At 54.9% G+C, this 23,382-nt stretch overlaps 2 protein-coding genes and 1 long non-coding RNA gene across 4 annotated transcripts; 2 read left to right on the plus strand and 1 right to left on the minus strand.

Moving 5' to 3' along the window:
* The first annotated feature begins 8,711 nt into the window (after positions 1-8,711).
* Positions 8,712-14,111, plus strand: HOXB9 (homeobox B9). Its single transcript, XM_017650468.3, has 2 exons — positions 8,712-9,525; positions 12,142-14,111. Exons 1-2 carry the CDS (start codon positions 9,009-9,011, stop codon positions 12,375-12,377), a joined length of 753 nt encoding a protein of 250 aa, XP_017505957.1. The 5' UTR covers positions 8,712-9,008; the 3' UTR covers positions 12,378-14,111.
* HOXB8 (homeobox B8) lies at positions 9,401-23,006 on the plus strand. 2 transcript variants are annotated; one of them, XM_036999131.2, is made up of 5 exons: positions 9,401-9,525; positions 17,767-17,825; positions 20,026-20,252; positions 20,530-21,004; positions 21,808-23,006. In XM_036999131.2, the coding sequence occupies exons 4-5, from the start codon at positions 20,581-20,583 to the stop codon at positions 22,113-22,115; spliced, it is 732 nt and encodes a 243-aa protein (XP_036855026.1). In that variant the 5' UTR covers positions 9,401-9,525; positions 17,767-17,825; positions 20,026-20,252; positions 20,530-20,580; the 3' UTR covers positions 22,116-23,006. The 2 variants fall into 2 exon arrangements, with proteins under 2 accessions (XP_036855026.1, XP_073091588.1); XM_073235487.1 differs by having other exon boundaries at positions 20,026-21,004; positions 21,811-23,006.
* LOC140849122 (uncharacterized) lies at positions 13,600-15,954 on the minus strand. The gene is made up of 3 exons (XR_012130716.1): positions 15,860-15,954; positions 14,176-14,345; positions 13,600-13,735 (listed from the first exon to the last, which is right to left on the minus strand). It is a non-coding gene; the product is annotated as an uncharacterized lncRNA (long non-coding RNA).
* Positions 23,007-23,382: the final 376 nt, after the last annotated feature.

Raw genomic sequence — 23,382 nt, forward strand, 5'->3', positions numbered from 1 at the left:
ACTCCAGGGTCTAGTACTTTAAAACGAATTCAGTCCCCTTTCCTCAGCCCAGGAAGCAATGGAGAACCAGATCAGCAATGAGCAGGGAGCCAGCACACTGACCTGTCCCCATGGCAGGCCCATAGAGTGGGGAAGGGGGCAGTAATAACAGTCTTGAATGGTGTGGAAACTGCTGGCCCCCTAGTCCTGCCCACCGCCCATTGCTAACAGCTCTCAGAAACAAATCTTGATAGAAGGGGTGACTGCCAGTGGCTGCCATCACAGTATTTTTAATAAAAATATATCACAACAAAGAGCAAAATGAAGGAGTTAGGGCACATAATGAGAAGGGGAGCCAGAGCTCCCTCCACCCCCCACCATGCATATCTTGGAATGAAGTTGGGATGGAAACAAGCTACTTCCTGTCCTCTAGCTGTGAACAGCTCCCCCCTCCTCCTTCTTGGTAAAAAAAAGGGACAGAGGGCACTGCCCCCACTCTCCACTGGCTGGGGGCAGAGTGGTTCTGCTTGCCGCAGAGTTAGTCTTACAGAAAATTTGGAAACTGTAGACTAGCTAAGTATTTTCCCTGCACATTCCATTTTTTATCAATTTTTTAAAATCTCCAGCAGTGTTTAGGTGCCCTTTCTTGGGGGTGAGGGAGGAGGCATGGAGTTGCCGTGGCATAGCATCACACCTGTGTGTGTTTGTGGAAGGAGGGTGCTGTCAGTGCACCAATCCCCCAGCTGGGTCTGCAGCTGGGCCTCAGTCCTGTCCCAGGCCCTGCCTGAACCTGAGCACATCTTAGCCCTCCAGGGCCTCTGTGACCTGAATTCTTGTGTGTGTGTGTGGTGTGTGTGTGTGTAACTGAGCATGATTGAATTCCTTTGCTCTCCCACCCAGAAGTGCACCCAACCAGGCCCCTCCAGCAGACAGTAAGCAGGAATTTAATAACTTCACTCCCAGCTATCTGGAGCCCAAAACCAAAAGATTTTTTTTAGTTTTGGTTCACAATGGCCTAATAACAATTCCAAACCTGGATTCCACAGAGTTTTGTGAAATCCAGTGGTCCAGAACAGGAATAAAAATATATGGAGAGGGTAGTGGAGGTCCGGGTAATTGTTGTTTTTATGTGATTTTGAGGCTTTTAAGGAGCAGGAGAGGAGACGGTGGCAGAGCTCGAGACGCCAATTCAGACACTACTCAGCGCTGGCCAGAACTTCCACTGTGGCGAAGCCCGGCCCCTCAATTTCTCCTCTGGGAGCCCCTGCCCCGCTCAGCCCCACTTGGGTCTGCTGACCCCTCTCCCTCCCTCAAGTACCTGGCAATAAAGGGGCGGGGCAGGGCAAAGGTCTGGCCGCTACGGATGAAAAAAAAAAAACCCGCTTTCAGCGGAAAGATGCAAGACTGGAGGCCATAGGGCGTGGTTGGCGGGGCCGAGCTTTAGCCGGGAAGGACCAGGGCGCCCAGCTCCGCTTTGACCACGAGCTGGGAGCCGAGCCCCAGGCTGTGCGCGTGGCGCGGGAATTCAGCTTCGCCGGTGTCTTCCCGTCCTGGCCGTGGGCCGCCGGGCCGCCGCGCGCGCGGGTGCGCGAGGGCGACTCCTTCGGGAGAAGAGGCCCCGGCGGCGGGCTCCGCCGACGCAAAGTCCCGAGGGCCGAGGCTACTTCTCTCCACGCGGGCACAGTCTGCTCCCGCAAAAGGAAAGGCCGAGGCGGATGCTTGCGCGGCTCGTAAATTTGTTCCCCCTTCCTTTTAACCCGGCCCCGGCCGTCTTTCTTTTCAGGACAGGAGGGGATGTAAACCATTTGAAGTTCATCAACACGGTGAAGTTTTATTGTATTCCCGGTCCCCAAGATTTATACCCGGGAGGGGAGCAGAGGCCGGGCAGGCTCCTTCGCTCCCTCGGACTTCCCCGTCGGACACGTGGCCACGCGGCGCTCGCCTACGGGGCGAGGGCGGGAGGGAGCCGGGCAGGGCAGGGACGGGACCGCTTGCTCCGCAGCGCCCGCACCGCCCGCGCCGTCCGACGGCTGCTCCCGCCGCCGCCGCCGCCGCCGCCCAGGTAAGTCGGCCGCCGCGCGGCACCTGGGAGTGGCGGGTGTCTGGCGGGGTAGAGGTGGCAGTCGGGGACCTTGGTGGCCGGCTGGGAGCTGAGGTCCCAGACGGATGGTCCCGAAGGAAGAGGCAGCCTTGTTCTCTGCACCCCAGTCCGAGTCCTCATCCTCCCGGCTTCATTTGTGAATTCGGAATGGATTGTCTTGCCTGGGACAGCTCAGTCTTTGGGGTCCCGGCAATTTCAAGCAGGGTGGAAATTTCATTTCAATCCGCTGTCCCTTCCAGTCATTTTCTGTTTGCTCTTCCAGCTCCCAAATACTTCCTCCTGGCTCAGCTGCTCCTTCTGCCTCTGCCACAGTCACTTGCTCAGTACTCCTCTCCACCTCCCGTCTCTATCCCAGTCGCAGAGCTGGTTTGGTGCAGAACTTGAAGATTGGGCCTCTCAGAGCTACCCTGTGTGACCCAGGAATCTAGGCCCTAGACCTGTGGTGTGTGTAGACGCACCTTGATAACAGTTTGAAGCTGAAGAATCTTTTTCTCTGTGAAGACATCCAGCCGGAGAGCCAGAGGCTGAGAGGGGGTGACCTGGGGCTGTGCCTTGAGTCCCCTGCAGCCGGAGCTCCTGGGAAAGAGCAAAAGTTCTGGAGTCTGAGCTGCTAGGACAAGCTCCAGGGTGGTTCTGCCTGGAGACGTCCTCAGGGTCTTTGGAAGCATTATTTACTGGCAGCAGGGTTCTGTTGGGGAAGAAGTGAAGGAAAATGAAGTTAACTGGCCAGTTGTTTGGGCCCCAGAAATGGCTGCAAGGGCCTGCCCTCAGCAAGCCCTTGACCTGGAACTGCTGAGTGAATCAGGTAGTTTCATGTCGTTGGGCCTGGATTTCTGAACACAACGACATTAAACCACCCGGCTCACTGCAGTTACTGCTCCCTGCCTAGCTGGAGGAGTGTGTTGTGGGTGCGTGGGAGGAGGAGTGAAGCAGAGCCAGGACTAGTGATCACACTTGCACAACGGTAAACAGGTTCTCCAGAGAACAGGTCTGGGAAGTTCTAAGCTGTCTTCCCACTTCTGTATTTTATTTTACTTTTTAGTGTGTGTTGGGAGGGAAAGGGGGAACAGGGAACATTCTGCTAAGGGTGGTAGCTGGACCTTCAAGCTTCCTGCTTTGGGGTCTTGGGCTCCTGTCTAGTTTCAGGCTTTCCAAAAAATAGTCTTCCCAACTCAGCAAATGTTTGCTTTCAACAGACACAGGGGGTCTTTGCGTTCTCTGTAAACCTTTGGAGGGGTCTCAACCTCAACAAGAATCTTGAAGAGGACTCAGTATGTCCGTTCTGAAAGGGAACATCAGGACCCCTTGCACTCTAGCCTACAGGCCCCCCAGTGGGGCAGAGCACAGTCCAAAAAATCCCAATCTCTCATCTGGCTCTTTCCTCACCAAGTGGCCAAGGCTTCCCCATGGACCCTTGGTCTGGCCTACGGGTTTACATAGGTCCTGAGGGTCACCTCCTGAGAGAGAGGCCTTCTGTGGAGGCTGCTGGGGAATCCAGGCTGATGGGCAGTTAGTTCATTTCAGATTGACGGAGTGACAGGAGATGGAGCAGGGGGGTGGGCAAGGCAAAGCTGTGATACCCTCTTTGAACCTAGCCCTCTCCAGGCTGCTGGCTCTCTGCCCAGGAAAGGAGTAACTAGAAGTGGTGGCAGAGGGAGGGGGATGCCCAAAGCATAAGCTAACTTTTGTTCCCAAACTTTACCCCCCCACCCCACGCCCCTGCTTGAAGCAGAGGAAATGTAGAAAGGGGCTGGGGAAAAAGGCCGACAGGATGGGGCTCTGGCGCCAGGCTGACTTGGAGGGCTAGGGGCATCTCTGAACAAGAGGCCTCTGCTAGGGTGGAGGGGCTCTTGGGAGACCCACCCCCAGCCCAGGGGAGACACAGCTTTCAACCCACTATCCTGGTGAGCAAAGGCCAACAACAGTGTCCTTCGGCAGTCTCTTGTCCTCTGGCCTGGGTGACGGTGGTCTGCAGTGTCCCGCTGCCTTACCTTACATCTCCCTGGGCCTCTCACAAACCTGCTCAGCCACTTGGAGCCTGACTGCCTTCCATCCCTGGTGTCCTTTGGCCACCCCCTCCCAGGAACAGCACTGTAAAAAGAAAAAAGGGGGATGTTAGCAAGGAGGAAATAAAGTCTTTGGAAAGCAGAGAGTTTTACAACAGCCCCAGATTTTATGGAAGCAATTCCGTAATAACCTTTTACCTGCTCAGCTCCTTTCCGCCCCGCCTGCCACCCACCCCGTTTGGCCTCTTGGATGCCGCCTCCCCATCAGCCACCCCTACCACCTTCCATATCCCTAATGGCTGAAAGTTGGTCAGAAGATTCCTGAGGTCTACTTCGGCCACTGACCTCTCCGTCCTTCCTTTTACCTCTTACATCTTGAGAAGGAGGTTTGGCAGAATATTTCGTTACTTTACAATTAAAATCCCCACTGGGAAGGTGTGGAGGTACTGAAGTTTGAACCAATGTGTGCAGATTCGATGTGATGTGTTTTAGAGGCTGTTTTGTATAAGGAGTGAAGCTTCTCAGGACCTTAATTCCCTACCCCCCAGCCCTGGAGTAAGTGTCCCCACATCTCATTTTTTCCCAGAGTGGGTCTGAAGCCTGATCCTGGGTCAAAAGAAATATCTCCAGGTGCTTAGGGACACAGACTAGGGGACATTTCTAATTTCGTTGTAAACAGCTTCTTTTGTATGACCTCCAAAGTTACCTGAGGGCTTTCACATTCAACTCATCTCTGCCCACTGGTCAGATTCACACTTGTGCAGGACACACTTGTGCATAAGCTATGATGCCTTCATTCCAGTGCCCATGAATACCATGAGATAAACCTCACACGATGCACGCTGTCCGTGCAGTTTTGGGTAAGATACATAGTAAAGGATTTCATGGTCCGAGAAAAAAGTCACAAAACTTCATGACTTCCCCTGGGTCACATTAAGGCATTTCCTTCACCTTCCAGAGAACTATTTTTAAAGGAAGTTGTAAAAGAATTCAGATTTAAGTCACATGCTTTTGTTTGAGGATAAGGTTCATATTTTGCTGGAATATCAAGTCAACACAAAGATTTTCAAGTGAAGCTTCTGAATCAGCTAATGTTTTATAGCCACAATTCAAGTACACGAACACTCAAGTTTTTGGCCTTTTCATAGATGTGTGATGGCTATAAAAATTTACACACAATCTTTTAGGTCATAGATCTTCTTATATGAGCAAACTCATAAACCCACATCACTCGCAGGGGTTATACATGTATCCACATATACACCATTTGATCTTATATATAAATGCCCTAGCACATCCAGTATTAAAGTTGGTCAGATTTACTCGTTACATGTTCTATACACAGCATAGAGCACAGCACATTTGCACACTGGTTTTCCATAAATATTGATTTGAAATACAGCGTGCATAAATTTCAGCTTAGCTTACAATTAAAAACAATCTTTTTCTCTTTACCCACGTACTGTTTTTCTTCTTGTTGCTTCTCTCTTTCATTTCCTTCCCTCCATCTAGATTTTCTTTCTCTTCTTATTGACAAGGACCCTTCCAAAGGCTGCCCCTGAAGCACGGGCACTCACCGGTGAGTCCTGGTCAGGGTCGGCCTCTGCTCTGCCCACCTTAGGCTCACTCTGGGCCCCAGTGTGGCCAGGGGCTGCAGCTTTTTTCTGCCTGTTCTTTCCCGAGCTACCAGCCACTGGCCCCAGCTGTGTTCATGTGCTGCTCGAGTGCAGGGAATGGCTAGAGGCTGTGAGGGAAGGCAGTGTTTTCCTTCTTTCTCTTTAGGATCAGGGTGGGGTGGGATGGGGGGCAGTTTGCTCTTTCAGGACAAAGTAACTCCCACTCAAGCAATCCCTCTTTTAAGCATCTTTAGAAGCGGGTTCCAGGGGCCAGAATGCTGTTTGTCTCCCTCTGTCACGGTGCGCACCATTGTCTGGAAGAGAAAACAAGGTTCGGGGGTCCACAGGCCTGCAGAGGGACATCTGAAGAAGGGTCTCCCTCTCAGCCACCCCCTTAATAATTTGTCTGAGCTGGAATTGAGCTCCAGTTTGGGGTGGCAATGCTTTCTAGAAAGCCTGGCTGGGAGGGACTCATTGCTTGGTGCACCCACATCCCCACCTGCACGGATATGAGCTGGGGTGAAAACCCCAGGGCTTGAGTGCTGTTTAATTCTCTTTCTTACAGTCATCTCTCCTAAGAAGACTGAGGCCTCTGAAACCTGTCACATTTTGAAATTGTTCCCACCCGTCAGCATTGTGAGCCAAGGCTAAACTCTGGTCTCAGAAGAGGCCTATCCCCTCCTTACCAAAGCACCCAGTTGCCACAAGGGGTGATGGGCAACTCTCTAGATAGATATCAACCCACAAACCTGAGCCCTGTCTGCCGGTACACTCCACCCTTGCAGGGCACAGGCCACGAGCCCAAATGTTCTTCTTTAACTTCTTCCCTAAACTAGTGGCCCTCTTGACTTCCCTCTTGTTGCAGAGAGACAGTGGCGAAGCCAGGGTTGGGAATCAGAACCCAGTGCCTGCAGCCTGGGTCTTAAGAACAGTCAAGCTGCTGTGACTTTTCCATAAATAAAATGTCCCTTCCCACAGGCCACATGTCCTTTTGGGCCCTAATTTATATACTACAGAAAGTCATATACTCAGCCCGCCATGCTTCACAACACTGTTATTTATGGCGGGAGAGGAGGGTTTTTTTTATCCTGAACAATATATTTATTACAGGTAAAGCCAACCACAAACTCCATACGTCTGGCCAATCGAGAACAGGTGCTTTCCCTTAACTGTGATTCATTCACTCTGTGCCCAGCTTTCTTGTGGAGTCCAGGGAGTGCCCTCCACTTTCCCAGGCGTCCAACAGCTACTTAGAAGAATTTGCATTGGATTTTTGTTTCCCCACTTGGGTCCCATGGAAAAAGCAGATCTTCATGCTGTTTGGTTCCGGATCTGCTGGGCTGCCGCCCTCAGAGAGCTGGGGCGGAAAAGGAGGGGCAGGTTGGGCTCCAGCATTGATCTTTAAAAAATCATTTTGAAATCGCCATAATGTGAAGAAATATGGCGCTTTGCCCTCGTATTTCACATAAAATGACATGAGATGGCTTCATTTGGAAAGAAAAGCGGGCGGGAGTGTGCCTGTGTGTGTGCGCACGCGAAGGTGATCCGCTGCCTTCTGCACGGCAGAGGGGTACATGGCCAAAAGGCTAAAACCTCAAATTAGAATGGCTCTGCTTTTGTTAAAAGGACCGGAGCTGGGGGCAGCCTGTCTTGGAAGGGTGCAGGGTCGGAGAATGCGGAGAAATCCACCCCAGCCTCTCTCTCAACCAAACCCGAGGAGAATCGGGTCTGGCCAGGGCCGTGCCTCCCTGAGCGCCTGAACATCCAGGAGCGACCGCGCCCGGGGCAGGAGGTGGAGGAGGTAGGGCTGGGAGACCAGCCAGGAAGCCAGCCGGTGGCCCTGGGGGAGTCCCAGCGCAGGGCCGCATAGCAGATACCAATAAAAAGGGCTATCTGGAGCTGCAGTGAGAGAGGCCGCAGGAGGGAAGGCGGTGGGTGGGCGGGAGGCTGATCCCGCGGGCTCTCTGTCAGCGCTGGTGCCCAGGACGGGCATTTGGAAATCTTTCAGAGCCGCAGTGCTGGGTGAGAGGAGCGGGACAGGCAGGAGAGGCAAAAACTCAGATGGGGTCCTTCCTTACAGGATGGGAGAGGGGATAACACAGGACTCCTCCGCACACCTATGCTCTGCTGACCCATCAGGGAAGTTCCCTTAACACGGTCTCATTTTCAGGTCCCCCATCTAGCAATTTTAGGGGCCTGGGCTGTTTCTCAGTGGAGAAAGGAGAAATGACTCTGTCGTCCCTCACACCCCCTCCCCGACACCCGGCCCCGGAAACTTCCCTCTGACCAGAGCCAGAGAAAGGCCCAAGAAATCTGAAGGAGCTTTGGCTGGCTGTTAAACTCTTCCAGGGAGTCAACTTTCTGAGGCCTGATGGATCCCTTTAACCTCATGCAGGTTCACATTTTTAGGACAGGACCCTTGGACACTAACCCCTTTCAACCCCCTCCCTCCTCCCTCAATTGCTGAGAAGCTCCCAGGCCTGTGAACCTCCCAATGGCCACAGGGAGCCCCCTCCAGAGCCGATAATGCCCTGGAAAATCCCCAACTTCTTCCCGATCCCCTTCACTTCATCTCCAGCGAATTGCGGCTGCGCTGTTTTATAACATCTGTGTTAGGGGGACAGGGACAGGAAACGGGGCCTGGGGGGTGAAGTGGAGCTGTGTTTGTGGAGGGGGCAGGACCACCTCTTCTTTAATTATGCCGTGGGCCTCTCTGGCCGCTCCCCAAACTGGGGCTCCCTCCCTCCCTCTGCCTTCTCTCCCTCTCTCCCTCCTGGACCCGCCTGGGGAGAGGGCTCCACAGCCCGCGTCCCTCCCGAGGCAGCCCGCTGCTTTCCCTCCGCCTCTTCTCCGCCCCCGCCGCCCCATGTCGAGAACCACCCCCCTTCCTGCAAAGGGGGGGCAGGCGGCCGGCAGCTCGGGCTGAGGTTACGTGGCCGCCGGAGCCCTGACGTGCACAGCACATTGCATCAGCATAAAACAATCCATCCTCGATATGGAATGCGGTGCGGACGGATGACAGCGAGAGCGCAGCCCCCTCGCCCGATTGATTTATGTCGGAGCTGACGCTTTATCAGGCAGTCGGAAAAACTTTGACCAATCATTTTGCAAGGAACGCTGAGCCAGGCTGCTCCACTGTACTTTGTTGGCTGAGAAGTTGAACAGGGGGTGGGGGTGGAAGGGTGGGGGGCTGGGGGGGTCGCGTCCGAAAGCCCTCACACCGGTCTGGGTGCCACCTCTCCCTGCTTGGGCGCCGCCGAGCGAGCGCTTCCCTTCCCCCTGCGAGCGCCCGGATAATGTCTGAGAATGTCCATTTCTGGGACGCTTAGCAGCTATTATGTCGACTCGATCATAAGTCACGAGAGTGAGGACGCGCCTCCAGCCAAGTTTCCTTCCGGCCAGTACGCGAGCCCCCGGCAGCCGGGCCACGCGGAGCACCTGGAGTTCCCCTCGTGCAGCTTCCAGCCCAAAGCGCCGGTGTTCGGCGCCTCCTGGGCGCCGCTGAGCCCGCACGCGTCCGGGAGCCTGCCGTCCGTCTACCACCCCTACATCCAGCCCCAGGGCGTCCCGCCGGCCGAGAGCAGGTACCTCCGCACCTGGCTGGAGCCGGCGCCGCGCGGCGAAGCTGCTCCGGGGCAGGGCCAGGCGGCGGTGAAGGCGGAGCCGCTGCTGGGCGCGCCTGGGGAGCTGCTCAAACAGGGAACGCCCGAGTACAGTTTGGAAACTTCGGCGGGCAGGGAGGCCGTCCTGTCTAATCAAAGACCCGGCTACGGGGACAATAAAATTTGCGAAGGAAGCGAGGACAAAGAGAGGCCGGATCAAAGTAAGTTATAAAAAGTGAGGAAATACACAGGCCGAAGGCCAGGCGCGGGGGAGGGGAGGGGAGAGGCAATAAACTGCGGACAATGTGAAGGGACACCGCGGCGGCGGCCAGGGAGCGAGTGGGGGAGGAGGAGAGAGAGAGGAAGGAAGGAAGCCAGCTGGGTGCCCCAGAAGGGGAGACTGAGGCCGCAGGAGGGGACCGCCTCCTCTCCTCCAAGTCCTGGAGGGGGCTGGGGTGCAGGGACCTCCTCGCGGCTTTCGGCCTCCTTCTCCGCCTTCTCCCGGAGGCCCGGGCTGAAGGCCCGGGAAAGGGCTGACGGCGGCCGGCCGGGAGAGTTGGCGGGGCCGGAGCCGGCGGCCAGCGAGGCCGAGAGCTTGCGCCGGCAAGGGCGGGAGCGCACGGGGCTGCCCCGACCGCGCGGCTGGCACAGCTCCCCGCGCCACGCGCAGACCGTAAAAGCCGGCCAAGGGGAAGTGGGAGGGGGCTCATTAGGATTTTATTTGCGATGCAACAGCTTGGCGGAGGATTGTTCCTAGCAGATCTCGCGCGGTAGCCGCTCAGGGTCTGCAGCAGGAACCGGGAGGGGCGGGGGAAGCCCGGGACCCGGTGACCGAGCCCCCTCCCCGGTTGCGCCAGCCCCTCCCCGGGAGCCTTCCCTCTGGTCGCCCCCTCCCCTCCTCTGCATCCTCACCCGGGTTTCTCTCCGCGGAGCTCCCTAGCCCCAGCCGGAGCTGTCCGCCTCGCTGGAAGTCGGAGAATCGCCTCCGAATTTCGGGACCGACAGCCAGAGTGGAGAAGGAGAAATCCTGAAGGGACCTTGGGGAGAGGAAGGGTCGGGGAAGAGAGGCTTGCGGAAAAGCGGAGAACTTTACCCGATGACCACAGTTTCTCATCACCTCCCACTCTTCCAAAAGCACCCCCGCCAGGAACCCAAGTTTGACTAATATCCAGGAGGTGCTGCTCTCTGAGGGTGGTGGCGGGAGTCTCACGTTTTTCGTTTTTAAGACTGAGAAGGGCAGATTGGTTGAAGGCTCTTAGGCCCAAGCAATGACCCTCAAGCTGGCGGGGACAAATCCTCACCCCTTACTTTTCTGGGGGAGTGAGGGTCAGATATTTTAGTTTCTGCTTGCTTTGCCAAATTTTCCATCAACAGCGTGGCTCACAGGCCCTTTGGGGAGTCCTTACCTGCTAGAGGGTAGAGGGTGGCCCCACTTCCTGAGGTCCCTGCGGGGTCCCATCACCTCCAACCTACCGGATTGAGTCACAAGAACTGGCCTTTGGGTGACAACAGGCTCTTCCCAAACCTCCCCTGCTTACACCCCCAAACCCCAAACTCTGCCTGGAAAACCTATTGTTGCAAGGCAGCAGTTTGGCTAGGATCAATTACTAACAGTTTTCCCCCCTTTTCTCATATTTAATGCGGCTGTGGGTCCCATCCCAGGCAGCAATCACATTAAGAAAATACCATTGCAAATTGGTAAGACACAGTAGTGTAGGATGAGCCAGGTTATTTTTTTTTAATGTATTCAGTGCTTTTCATTTGGGAGAAGGACTCTAGCAGAGGGTGGCTGTTATTTTTAATTGGTTCTGCTTTATTTGGCAACTTTTCTGAGTTCCAGGGCAGGGAGAAAGATGGGAAGAAGAGAAGCCTGCATATATTTTCATTTCCTCTTTTTTCCCCTCTTCCACTCAGTGCCCCTTTCTCTGTTCCTCCTCACCACATGGAGCAAGTTGGAGTTAGGTGAGCTATCAAGGGCTTTCTGTTACCCCCGCATCATCCATGGCTCCCCATTTTGGAGCTGTAGCAATCTTGTTTCCCAATCTCCCTGAACTTGCTTTAACCAAACTGCGAGCTGAGCAGGAGTGGAAAAGGAGACTATTGCAACCATAAGTTATCTGTGAGCCCCCAGAGCTCCCTTGTCCACAGGCTGGAGTTGATAAATGGTTGCAATTGGGTTGCATGTGAATTGGAGTGTGCGGGATGTTTGTGTCTCTAAGTGCTGGCCCATATTTGCGCTGTGTAGTGGCGGGGGTGGGGTGCGGTGGGTGAGATATCTACACACTCACATGCCTGCTGCCATGTGGCCAAGAGACGAAAGCCTGTGATCAAGGCAAGGTGTCCTCAGACTGGACTGGAGGGGCAGGAGGTCTCTTGGCTGTGGCTGAACAGGAGCCACTCTCCCCACGCCCGACCCTTCTCTCACCTCCCAGAGCTAAAGCCAGGACACTTCAGGTCAGCCACCCCTAGTTAGTCTGGTGGTGCTGCTGGGTGAGGTGGAGGGGGGAGCATTAGCCTTGCTGGACTCTGACCTGAGTCCTAACCAAGTTGACCCAAGTGGAGAAAGGGCCAGAGAGAACCTGAGGCAGGCAAAGCTTTGAAAATGCCAAGATGCCTGGTACACGTTGGTTCCATTCTATCCAAATAACTCTCACCTGGAGGTTTCTAGAGCAACTCCTGCTCATCTCTGAGACCCTTTGGGGAACTTGAAGGCCCAGGTACTCCCTCTGCAATGCAAGAAGGGGAGTGGAGACCAGGGGCCCACTCTATTGGAAGGAGAGCACAGGGCCTTTCATTCCCCCCTTCCTTTCTTGATTCTATCGCTGCTTTTCTTTCAGCCAACCCTTCCGCCAACTGGCTGCACGCTCGCTCTTCCCGGAAAAAGCGCTGTCCCTACACCAAATACCAGACGCTGGAGCTAGAGAAGGAGTTTCTGTTCAATATGTACCTCACCAGGGACCGTAGGCACGAAGTGGCCAGACTCCTCAATCTGAGTGAGAGACAAGTCAAAATCTGGTTTCAGAACCGGCGGATGAAAATGAAGAAAATGAATAAGGAACAGGGCAAAGAGTGAAGCTGTCCCTGGTCCTCCCCACCTCCTCCCCATCTCACGCTTATTTATAAGTGATGGCTGCAGAGCCAGTGCTGTCCAGGATGAATTCAAGTGAATGGGGAAGGGAGTCTTTCTCTTCGAAGTCCTTTTCTGCATCTAGAGCATCTCCTTTCCTTTGCCCTTACCTGTTCTTCTCTTCTCCCTGGACCTCAGGAGGAAGTATTGTTGATTTAGAGGGTAGATGTAGTTGGTTCCTAAGAAGGTGATGGGCCACAAGGAAAGAGACCTTAGCTGAGTCCCTAGCAACTCCCTTAATTTTTCCGGGAAGCCCCAGCCCCTCACTTCCAGCCTGCTTTTCCCTCCCCCCACCCGCCCCACACTTATCCCAGAGTCACCCAGGGACACTCCAGGTGCACACAGTCCAACAGAAGCTTGCATATATAAAGCCTGGAGCCTACAGTAGTAGTAATGGGGGAGGCTCATAGTCAACACTCAAATGAAGTGACACCCCAAATGCTGACCATCGCACCCCAGATCTGGCTGCATAGCCCGCAGACCATCAGGCAAGCCCAGATTCCACCCTTGATGCAAGTACACACCAAGATGTCCAGAGACACACTCCTGAATGAGGCTCTTCAGCCCGAAGGGATCAGCATCACAATACCATCCCTGTGGAATCCCCGCCTGGACACAGGGCATGTGGGATAAACTCAGCCCCCTAGTTGGTGGGCTAGAAAGGCCAAGGAAAGGCAGAACTGGTCTTAGAAGGTATCTGAGGTTTTATGAAGTCATTCCACACACACACACACACATTTTGTTGCAGGAAATGTTTAATTCTGCATGTTGTTCTCTTCTCCTTCCAACAAAAGGAGGTCAAATCCCAGGTCGTGAGCCTTGACAATGTCGTCTGTCTGTTCATCTGTGCCCCGCTTGTCAGAAACTGTAACTTCTCTTGCTCTACACGGGCCCTGCATTCTTCTGCATCCTCTCCAGCTCTGGAATCAACTCTCTTCGGCCAAATCCACCTTGCACCAGCAAATGAAGCCGCCCTTCGAAGGGAAAGCCCCTTCACCCTCCATCCCCTGCCAGCTCAACACCACCATAGGCAGGAAAGCCAGGTCAGGAGAGTCCGAGAATTTACTGTGAATGGATTCCCAGGCTCCTTTCCGGGGTAAGTGGTGGAGGACAGGAAGGCGCAAAAGCTCCAGCGCGAGCTTGGGGCGTTCCTCCCCATCCTGCGCACCTCCAGACTCTTGTGGAGAAGCTCGGGCCTGGTGGCTGCCCGAGCCAACACAAGACGAGACCCGTCCCAGCGCGAGGCTTTAGCTGGCGGGATGCGGGCCTGGATGGCAAGCCGCGAGGCTGCTGCGTACCCGCTCCTGGGGAACAGTTCCGCGTGCAGAGGAAAAAGGTGAAACTGAACCTAAGCATCAGGCCGAAGCTTACCCTCTGCTTCTCTTTCTCCCCTGCACCCCCACCTCTCCAATCCCCTCCAATTCTATAGACTCGCTCCTGCTTCCCCCAACCCTGCAAGGGGACATTTCAGTAGAACTTTTTTGCTTTCTCAGTGGGTGTCGTGAAATTGTGCTGTGTTTTGTGATTTCTTTGGAGGTGATTGTCTCGCCTGTGTTCAGTTGTCGCTTATATGGGAGGGTTGTGGGTGGGAGAGGGGAGGGTGAGGGACCTAGAACTCTGATTGTTTGTTTTGGAAAAAAAAGAAAAAGAAAAAGAACAAAAATATATATCACTCTAGAAAATAAATATCTCCTGTCTTATTCTGTGTTGGCTCTCCTCACCTGGCCAGAGGTACACATCCTACCTCCAAGAGGGCGGCTTGGCAAAAAGGAAATTTCAAGTCCTGTGCTCAAGAGGTTTCTCCTTAGACCTTGCAGAGCAGGCTTCCTGGTGGTGCGAAGAGATGGTCCTGCCCCAGGTCCGCAGATCACTCCTTGAACTGAGCAAGAGCCTTCCAACAGGAGAGCTGGGAAGCTGGAGGGAGAGGAAAGGAAAGATTAGTGGTTTGGAGAGGAGTCTGGGTCTGCAGGGAGCCGTGGGATCTGCCTCCAAATTTGCACTGGAGACTCCCCATCAGCTCCAGAGTGAGAGGGAAGGCGAGGTCTGCCCTGCAGCTCCTGGAAACAGTTCCTTTCTCAGCGGGCTGAGAATGTCACCTTGGTTTGACCATTTAAAAAATATCATGCAAGTGAGGAAGACAGTAATCTCCTTCTGCTATTCCCTGCAGCAGGGTGACTGAATATAGACAAGAGGCCCTGGGGAGGTCAGGCTGTCCTTTCTTTCATTCAAAAGAAGTGAAGCCCTTAGGGGTCTTGGTCCCCAGTTGGAGTCTGAGGCTCCAACGTGAACCACAGGGTAGCAGTCTTGGTGTAAGGTTGGGGGATGCCTGGGGAAGTAGCTCCCACAGGGTAGGAGAGGGGATGGAGTGTGCAACAGAAATGTCTCAGGAGAAAAAACCCTTCTCAGTCAGATCCCAGAACTAACTACCGCTTCAAGAGGCACCTCTCTGTCCCTCTGTCATGTGAAGACCGCTGCTCTCTGCAGCAAAGCCTTTCTCCTCGAGGCGCTGGGATTCCGCTTCTGCCGGGCTGGAGCTTCGGAAGCGGCCTCCCGCCGGGGCCTCCCACCCAGCCCACCCAGGCAACACTGCAGCCCAGAGACCCTGAGGGTTGGGGTAGCAGTAGCGGTGGGGACAAAGCAGGCCCTAATGAAAAGATCCAGGGAGTGAAAAGGCCAGGCCTACCCCTCTCCAGCGAACAAGATGAACTAATCTGAGATAGCAGAAGGCAGGAGAAAGCGAAGCTCTTGGGTATGGCAGGGCCCCGACCTGCATCCTTCAAGGAGGGTTTCTTTCAGGATATAAAATGGATCTGGCTTTAGAGCTTGTGTAGACTAGGCTCCCTCCCCATCCAAGGCTCCCTGGAGCCGGCCGGCGCAGAGTGAGCCGAGCAGGCCGGATTCCGCCACGAGGAAACACAAAAAGCCGGGCTGGAACCGGACTCAGGGCAGCTGGGTAGGGGGCGACGGCGCCCAGAGAAGCCTCCAGCGGCGTCTGGATCCTTAGCTGGAGGTGGTTTCTTAAAGACAAAGGCGAATACGTGGAGATTCGGAAGCCGGAGATAGGAAACTCTGTTGTCATAAAAGCGAGCGGGAGAGTCAGAAAGGGAGACCGCGCGAGTGCGAGACAGAGAGAAGCCAGGAGAGGAATTCAATGCCGTGTGCGCAGCAATAAAAGAATATGACCGCTATAAAAGTTTATAGCGTATAAATTTCTGAAGGTTAAGAAACTAAACAGCAGCAAAGCAAACAGAGAGAGGAAACTTTCCGGAGCTGAGAGAGCTGCAGCTGGGCCTGGGCTCCGGACCTGGAGGGGTGATGGGTGGCGGGGCGGCAGCCCCACCCTCACCCACGCAGTACGGGGTGCTTGGGGTTTCAGGGGCCCCGGGGGACACAGAGGGGCAAAGAGGAAAGGGGGGAGGGAAGCTCACTTTTGTCACAAATGCTTCAGGGGACGCATTTCGGACTCTTGTCTTTGTTCTTCACACCCCCTTCAGAATCGGGCGTCATAGATGGGAAGCCCCCTGCGCGCGCGCGCGCGCACACACACACACACACACACACACAGGTCTGGCAGGGCCAGACGTCTGGGCGCGGGCCGCCTCTTGATCCTTTTACAGCCCCATCCCACCCTCTCAGGCCTGCTCTCCCCCCACAAAAAGCCCAATTGTTTCTCCTCACAATTTGAAACAATCGTGTTGGGCTTGAAAAGTGCTCGGCTCTCCTTTAACGGGCCATAAACGACACACTGCTTGGAGGTCCCCGGCAGAAATGAGGGGCTTGAGGTGGGGGGTGGTGCGGGTGTAAATACGACAGAAAAAAGCTTATAGCTTCTTTTTCCTTTGGTTTTTGTTTTGCTTTGTTTAGCTTATCTGCACCGTTTCATGAACCAATTCTTGATTTCTGATGTCTTTTCTCCCGTCCGCTCTCGTTTCCCTCCCGTTTTTCTGCTAATAATTAAAGTTTCTCCAGCTGGTCGCCTTGGTGGCTGGCTTTCTGAGAAACTGGCCTAGCCGGCGGCGGCGGCGGCGGCGCCTTTTCTCAGGTGAGCCGCTAGATGGCACCCGTGCTCCACGTGAAAATCCACGGTGCGGCGACTGCAGGCACTGGCGGCGGCACATCGCACCTTGGTCGTCCCTAGAATCTATGTATGAACTGAGCGCTACCAAAAGTCATGAATAATTTGCATGTAATAAAAATACAGGGTTCATTACGGCCATTTCTCCCCTTTTATAGGGTTCAGATATAGAGGTGCTGTTCCCCTTTCCTCAAATGATCAATTTTCTGAATTTCCCCTAGGAGAAGGGCTCAATGCTTCTCACCCAGTTTCTGTGTTCGGTAGGGCAACAAATGCATGAAAACGGGGGGAAATAATAAGAATAATGGGTCCAAATAAAGGAGAACTGGTTCGGAAAAATATGAGATTTTCGGGACAGGGGGGCAAAGGACTGTCTGCGTGAGGATCCGGGTGAGCAGGTCGGGTGAGAGGGGCCCGCGGGCAGAAGAGGGTTGGATGAAGAGGAAACTGTCCCGAAACCCGCTGCCTGCTGCCAGATCGGCAGGAGAGGGAACCGGGTGAGCCAGCCTGGAGGGTGGGAGGATGGGAGGAGAATTTGGGAGGAAATGGATCCGTGGCTTCGGTGGGGATTTGGAGGTGCCCAGGACTGCCGGGCAGCTTAGCACTCAGCACGGACAGAGGCTCCAGAGCCTTTTGTACAGGTCCGAGACTGGGCGCGCGCCAGACGACCCAGGCGCGGGGCAGGGGCTCCCCAGAAAGGCGAGGTGCGGGAAGGCTTGGAGAGCTCCTGGGTTGTTCTGCGCACCCCAAGTTGGGCCGCCAAAAATAGTGTGCGTTTTCCGGATGGATGAGGGGGCAGGCACAGCGGCAGGAGGCAGGAGCTCTGTTCTCCCCGCAGTCCGTGGCTTCCAGGTGAGCTCTCCCGCTCCGTGCGCAGCGGCCCGGCCCCAGGCCAAGCTGGGGACACAGGTCCTCTCCCAATTTAGCAGCTGGAGGCCTGGACTTTCGGCATTTTTTCGTTCTGAGCCCCGTGCACTGTATGCCTATAGCCCCTTCGATTCCAAACCTCCCATTTCCTCCTAGCCCAGCCCGATCTGTGCCCTCCATCCGGACAAACCTGCGCGAGAAACAGACACCCTCCTCCACCTTCTTAAAATTAGCTCCGCCGCCGTCTCCTCTTCCCGCAGGACCGGGTGCGAAGAGAGGGGAGTTTCTCAACTTGAGTTTCTCTAATAAATCTGCGCTCCGTTGGGTGTTTATAAATTATCTCCTTGCTCTTTCTTGTTTTTTCTTATAATAGAAACATTTTCCTTCCATCAGGAATTTCTGGCACGGTGTGGGGATGATTTAGAACAAGCCACTGAATTCCTACCTCACCGGTGAGTCCTCAAATCATGACCATAAAATCCCCCGCACTTGATAAAAATGTTCTCTTCGGCAGCAATTTAACTCTGCCTTCCGCTATCTCATCGCCCCCTCAAACTCACGTTGACAATTCAAGGCCCGGTTCTCTCCCTCCTTTTCTCCCTTCTCCCTTTCAGTCCCTCTCCCATTCTCCGGATTCACATTTGAAGAATGAGTGGCCCCACTGGTAACTTCCCCTTGAAATAGGTGATGGTTTCATTTTCACAAAGATTGGGGTGAATGGGATTCCCCCAAAACAACTCTGAAAGCACACTACTATCTCCTGAATAAACAACGGATTGACTGTATTCATAAAGCCTCCATCCTGTTGCTAGAAATTTTCTTTTCCCTTCTCTCTCTCCCTCCCTTCTTTCTTCCCTTCCCTTGGCCAGTTAAGCTGCTTCAGGAGGTCACTGGTTAGGACCCATGGCTGGGGCCTTCTAAACCCTGTCCACCATTGTGACTAGGCCTGGTAGGCCAGCAAAGCAAACAGCAAGAGTGTGGCTCCCAGTGTGTTCTGTCCTATAGGCACTCTTTCGGGGCCCAGGTCTACAGGGAGAGTGGGGTTTAACTAGAAGCTCCCCAAGGGGAGAGGAAACATGGGGGAACTCAGTGGCCTTGCTACATCCAAACCCTTTCTACCCCAAGGTCAATTTAGGTAGTGACGGTGGTTCAAAGGATGCTGAAAGCTAAAAGGTGTCCCCCACCCCCATGCACACACTCTGCAACCACTGTCTAGGGCAGAGGAGGGCACAGGACAGCAGGCACCAAGGCCAGTAGCTGGGCCTCAGTGTCCAGCAGTGGCCTCTGTTCCCCTTCCCTTCCCTTGATGTGCTGATGGGCTTGGTGGTGCCCTCTCCCTGCAGGGTTGGGGTGTGTGTATTCTGGAATGTGTGGAGGACTGGTCTGGGAAGGTTGGGAGCCAGCTGGGCTGGGTTACTGGGTCCCAAAGCCTGGGTGCAGGAGTGGGGCAGCTCAACTAGGTATCATCCTGCTGGTGGCATCAGGCCCCTCTCTCCAGCACACAAAGTCAGTGCCCCAAAGAGCTGACTGGGTCCAGGTGCCTCCTAGGACCCCCACCCCCACCTCATTCCAGCACTCCCTCCCTAGAGATGTGCTAAACTGCAGACTCTGGCGACTGCAGGGTGAACTTTGATCTGTGCTTCACCACTGCCCATCAGCCAGAAAGTTTCTTCTCCCCCTCCTGAGCCCTCCTCCTGGTCTCCGTACCCCTTCTCCAGAGAAAATTCCGGTTTGTTTAATGAGGGAAAGTTGGTGAGTGGCTGGAGTGGGGCAGAGAGCAGGCGGCTTGGGGCTCCAGAAGAGGGGGTGCCAGCAGGTGCTCGCCACAGCCGAAGGAAGCGAAAATCTCTGAGAAGTCACCGTTTGCTCCGAAAAAAACCATAATCGTTCTCATTTCGGTTTCGTCACCCCCACCGTGCTGCAGTCGGGTGGCGGGGGCGATCGAAGCTGCAGTTTTATAGCTGTAGAGGAAAGAACTCGTAAAATGCTAACAGCTTTTATGCGCTGCGGCATAAACAACAACAGACTCCGGCTTTATTGCGTTTTATAGTTTGTTAAAGAGTTTACAGCCGTTTTTTTGGGGGCCGGTTACCCAGCCAATTCCCTCCACGCGATAGTTAAACCTTTATCAATAATAAGGAAATTGATCATTAAAGCTTTAAATATGACTACCTCGTTTGTTTGAAAATATGTTTAGGAGAGGAAGCTGTATGATTTGATAACTTGTATTAAAATACCAATTACATTTATAGGACCTTTTAAAACTCGGCGCAATTAAACCGTGTTCTTTTACATTTTTCCGAAGCGACCCTGACATTTAAAAAGACTCCAACTGCCTCGTTAAAATCGCGAAATTAACAGCGTGCCTACGCCTGGCGCGTTGGGTATGTGTGTGTGCGTGGTTTTCTCCGCGACTCCCCCACATCAGTCTTTGGGGGTGGTCCGCGAAGGTATTTGATTTGTTGTGAGGCGAGAGATATCTCATTAATGTAGGTAGTTAAACAGATTTAATCCGTATTCATTCTCTCTCTCACCCCCTCTCCCTCTCCCCCTCTCGCTCCCCCTCTCCCCCTCTCTCTCCCGGGGTGTTTTTTTTCTTCCCCTCCTTTTTTTTCCGCTCTCTCCTCACGCCCCGGCGCTCGCTCGCTCCAGCTCTCTCTCTCGCTCGCTCGCTCTCGCTCTCACCCTCGCTCTGCGTTCTGTCCGGGAGGAGTACGGAGAAGCCAATAGGATGCGGGGTCTCTAATGGATGCAAATGATCATGAAAAGACAGTGCAAAATATGAAACAACTCATTTGCAGGGAAGTAAATCACCGAAAACTGTTTATGAACTGGCATCCCTTCTTCGAAATGTAAAGCGAGGACCTCTTTAAGTGGCGGTATATTTTTGTTTGGGGGGTGGGGGGTGGGGGGAGGGCGAGCGAGCCGCGGCTGCCATGCAAGCTTAGACTTTTGGAGGCTTCGCTGTCCTTTTCTATTCCTGGAAATCACAAAAAGTGTGGTGGCTTCGAGATCTTCTTCGCCTTTTCTTTCTTTTCCTTTTTTTTCCTCCTCCCTTTCCCTCTCCTTTCCTGGCGAGGGTGACTAGGAGCCGGCGAATCCGCGTTTTTTTCTCTCTCTCCCTCCCTTTCCCCCTCCCCACCCCCTCCCCAACAGCCCCCAACTACAGCCGCCGCCGCCGCCGCCGCCGCCTCAAAATTCAATAAAATGAGCTCTTATTTCGTCAACTCACTGTTCTCCAAATACAAAACCGGGGAGTCCCTGCGCCCCAATTATTATGACTGCGGCTTCGCCCAGGACCTGGGCGGCCGACCCACCGTGGTGTACGGTCCCAGCAGCGGCGGCAGCTTCCAGCACCCGTCGCAAATCCAGGAGTTCTACCACGGGCCGTCGTCGCTGTCCACGGCTCCCTACCAGCAGAACCCGTGCGCCGTGGCGTGCCACGGGGACCCCGGCAACTTCTACGGCTACGACCCGCTGCAGCGGCAGAGCCTTTTTGGTGCGCAGGATCCAGACCTGGTGCAGTACGCCGACTGCAAGCTCGCCGCCGCCAGCGGCCTGGGCGAGGAGGCCGAGGGATCAGAGCAGAGCCCGTCGCCCACACAGCTCTTCCCCTGGATGCGCCCGCAAGGTGAGCTCGCTTGGGGGACCGGCGGGCGGAAGGGAGCCCAGAGGGCCCGAGGCCGGGCGGGGGGCCGGGCAGGCCGGGCGCGTTTCCTCCAGCTCCTGGAAGACGTGCCTGCTCCGTTCAGAAAGCCTCCCCCTTTCTTTCTTTCCTTCCTTCCTTCCTTCCTTCCTTCTTACCCTCCTTCCTTCCTTCCTTTTTTGTTTCCCTTAAAGGGGGGTCGCTAAGCGACATTTCCTGAATCCATAAACCCCTCACCCTGCCTTACTCTTCTTCTTCTTCCCATCCTTTTTTTTCCCCTTTTACTGTTTTATGGGGGGTAGTGGAGAGAGGGTGGTGGGTGGTGGGAGTGGGGCGCTCAACTTTTGCACTTCTCAATTGCTTTATAGTTTAATTACCCTGAAGAAACTTTTCTTCTGGGGCAGAGGCTCTGGGGGCTTTTCAAGGTGGGTCCATTCGTCCCCATCCCGGCTTTTTTATTCTTATTTTTCCCCCTCCTTCACATCCTTCCTTCTAAAGTTTATGGCACTTTTAATAGATTTGAACCAACCCCCACCCAACTCTCTGGTGCTGGTTACCAGGGGAGGGGGCTCCCCCTTTCTGGCTTCCTTAGATTCACTGGCATCTGATCCCCCCTCCCCCCTCCGCTGACCGCGGCTTCCCAGCGCCCCCGCCCCTGAGCAGGGTGGAAGGTCCCCTGCCCTTATTATACTGGTCTCCTAGGCTGGTTCACGAATCTTCCAACCTTCTCCGTCTCTGCCCCCTCCCCCACCCCCTCCCCTCTGTCTCGCTCTTTCCCCCATTCCCAGCAGCCGCCGGACGCAGGCGAGGCCGACAGACCTACAGCCGCTACCAGACCCTGGAGCTGGAGAAGGAGTTCCTATTTAATCCCTATCTGACTCGCAAGCGGCGGATCGAGGTATCGCATGCGCTGGGACTGACAGAGAGACAGGTCAAAATCTGGTTCCAGAACCGGAGGATGAAGTGGAAAAAAGAGAACAACAAAGACAAGTTCCCCAGCAGCAAATGCGAGCAGGAGGAGCTGGAGAAACAGAAGCTGGAGCGGGCCCCGGAAGCGGCGGACGAGGGCGATGCGCAAAAGGGCGACAAGAAGTAGGCTCCAGCTCGGACTGCCAGGGCCGCGGCCGCCCTCGGTCCGCGGGTTCCCCGCCAGCGCCGCCGTCGCCCGCCCCCGCCCGCCCCAGACAGCTCTGGCCCCGCGAGCGGGCCCGGAGCCCGGCCTCCCACCGCAGCGTCCCCCGCCGCGCTGTCCCCGCTAGTGGTAGTATCTCGTAATAGCTTCTGTGTGTGAGCTACCGTGGATCTCCTCCCTTTCTCTTGGGGGCCGGGGGGGAAAAGAAAAGGATTTTAGGCAAAGACTCCCTCGCCCTGCGAGGCTGAGCGGCTGCGGCCTGGCCGAGCACCCCTCCCCCCTGCCCCCGCCCCGTGTAAAAAGCCTCCTTGTGCAATGGTCTTTTTTCCTTTGAACGTGCTTTGTAATGATCGAGGTACCGATTTCTGCTAAGTTCTCCCAACAACATGAAACTGCCTATTCACGCCGTAATTCTTTCTGTCTCCCTCTCTCTCCTTCTCTCTCTCGCTCTCTCTTCGTCTCTCCCTCTCTCCCTGTCTCTGGCCTCGTCCTCATCTCCACCCCCCCAACCCCTCTTCCCCTGCTGCCCTCCCTAGCTCGCTAGCTTTCTCTCTTGCTTCTCTCTTTTCCTCGCCAATCCCCCCCTTCCTTTGGTTTGACAATTTCGTCTTAAGTGTTTCTCAAAAGAGGTTACTTTAGTTAGCATGCGCGCTGTGGGCAATTGTTAAAAGTGTTCTTAGGTTTACTGTGAAGAGAATGTATCCTGTATCCGTGAATTGCTTTACTGGGGGAGGGAGGGCTAATTATATATTTTGTTGTTCCTCTATACTTTGTTCTGTTGTCTGCGCCTGAAAAGGGCGGAAGAGTTACAATAAAGTTTACAAGCGAGAACGGAGACTGGCCCGGCTCGCGCTCATTTGCCCCCGGCGCCTTGCAGAGCTGGGGGGAGCCGGTCACCGGGCTTCTGCGCCCGCCAGGCCACGCCGCGGAGAGGAGGGGGCGGGGGCTGGAGGCAGGTGGTACAAGTCCCTTGGCCCAGGGGCGCCGGGGGTGAGGAAGGCGGCTGCGCGTGATTGGAGGAGAGGGGACCAAGGGAGGGGAGCCAGAAGAAGCCCCCTCCCTTTGCGTTCCGAGGTTTTCTGGCTCCGGAGAACCGGACGCCCAGGCCACGCTGGAGAGATGCGCCCAGGCTGGTGGCTACGTCCTCAGCCACCTCCCCCTTTGTTTCTGTGTGCCCTTTCTCGTGTGTGTGAAGAGGGTGGGAGGCAAAGGTGGCGTGCAGGGCTCCTGG

This window comes from Manis javanica, chromosome 4, assembly GCF_040802235.1.
Source record: "Manis javanica isolate MJ-LG chromosome 4, MJ_LKY, whole genome shotgun sequence".
Classification (NCBI taxonomy): Eukaryota; Metazoa; Chordata; class Mammalia; order Pholidota; family Manidae; genus Manis; species Manis javanica.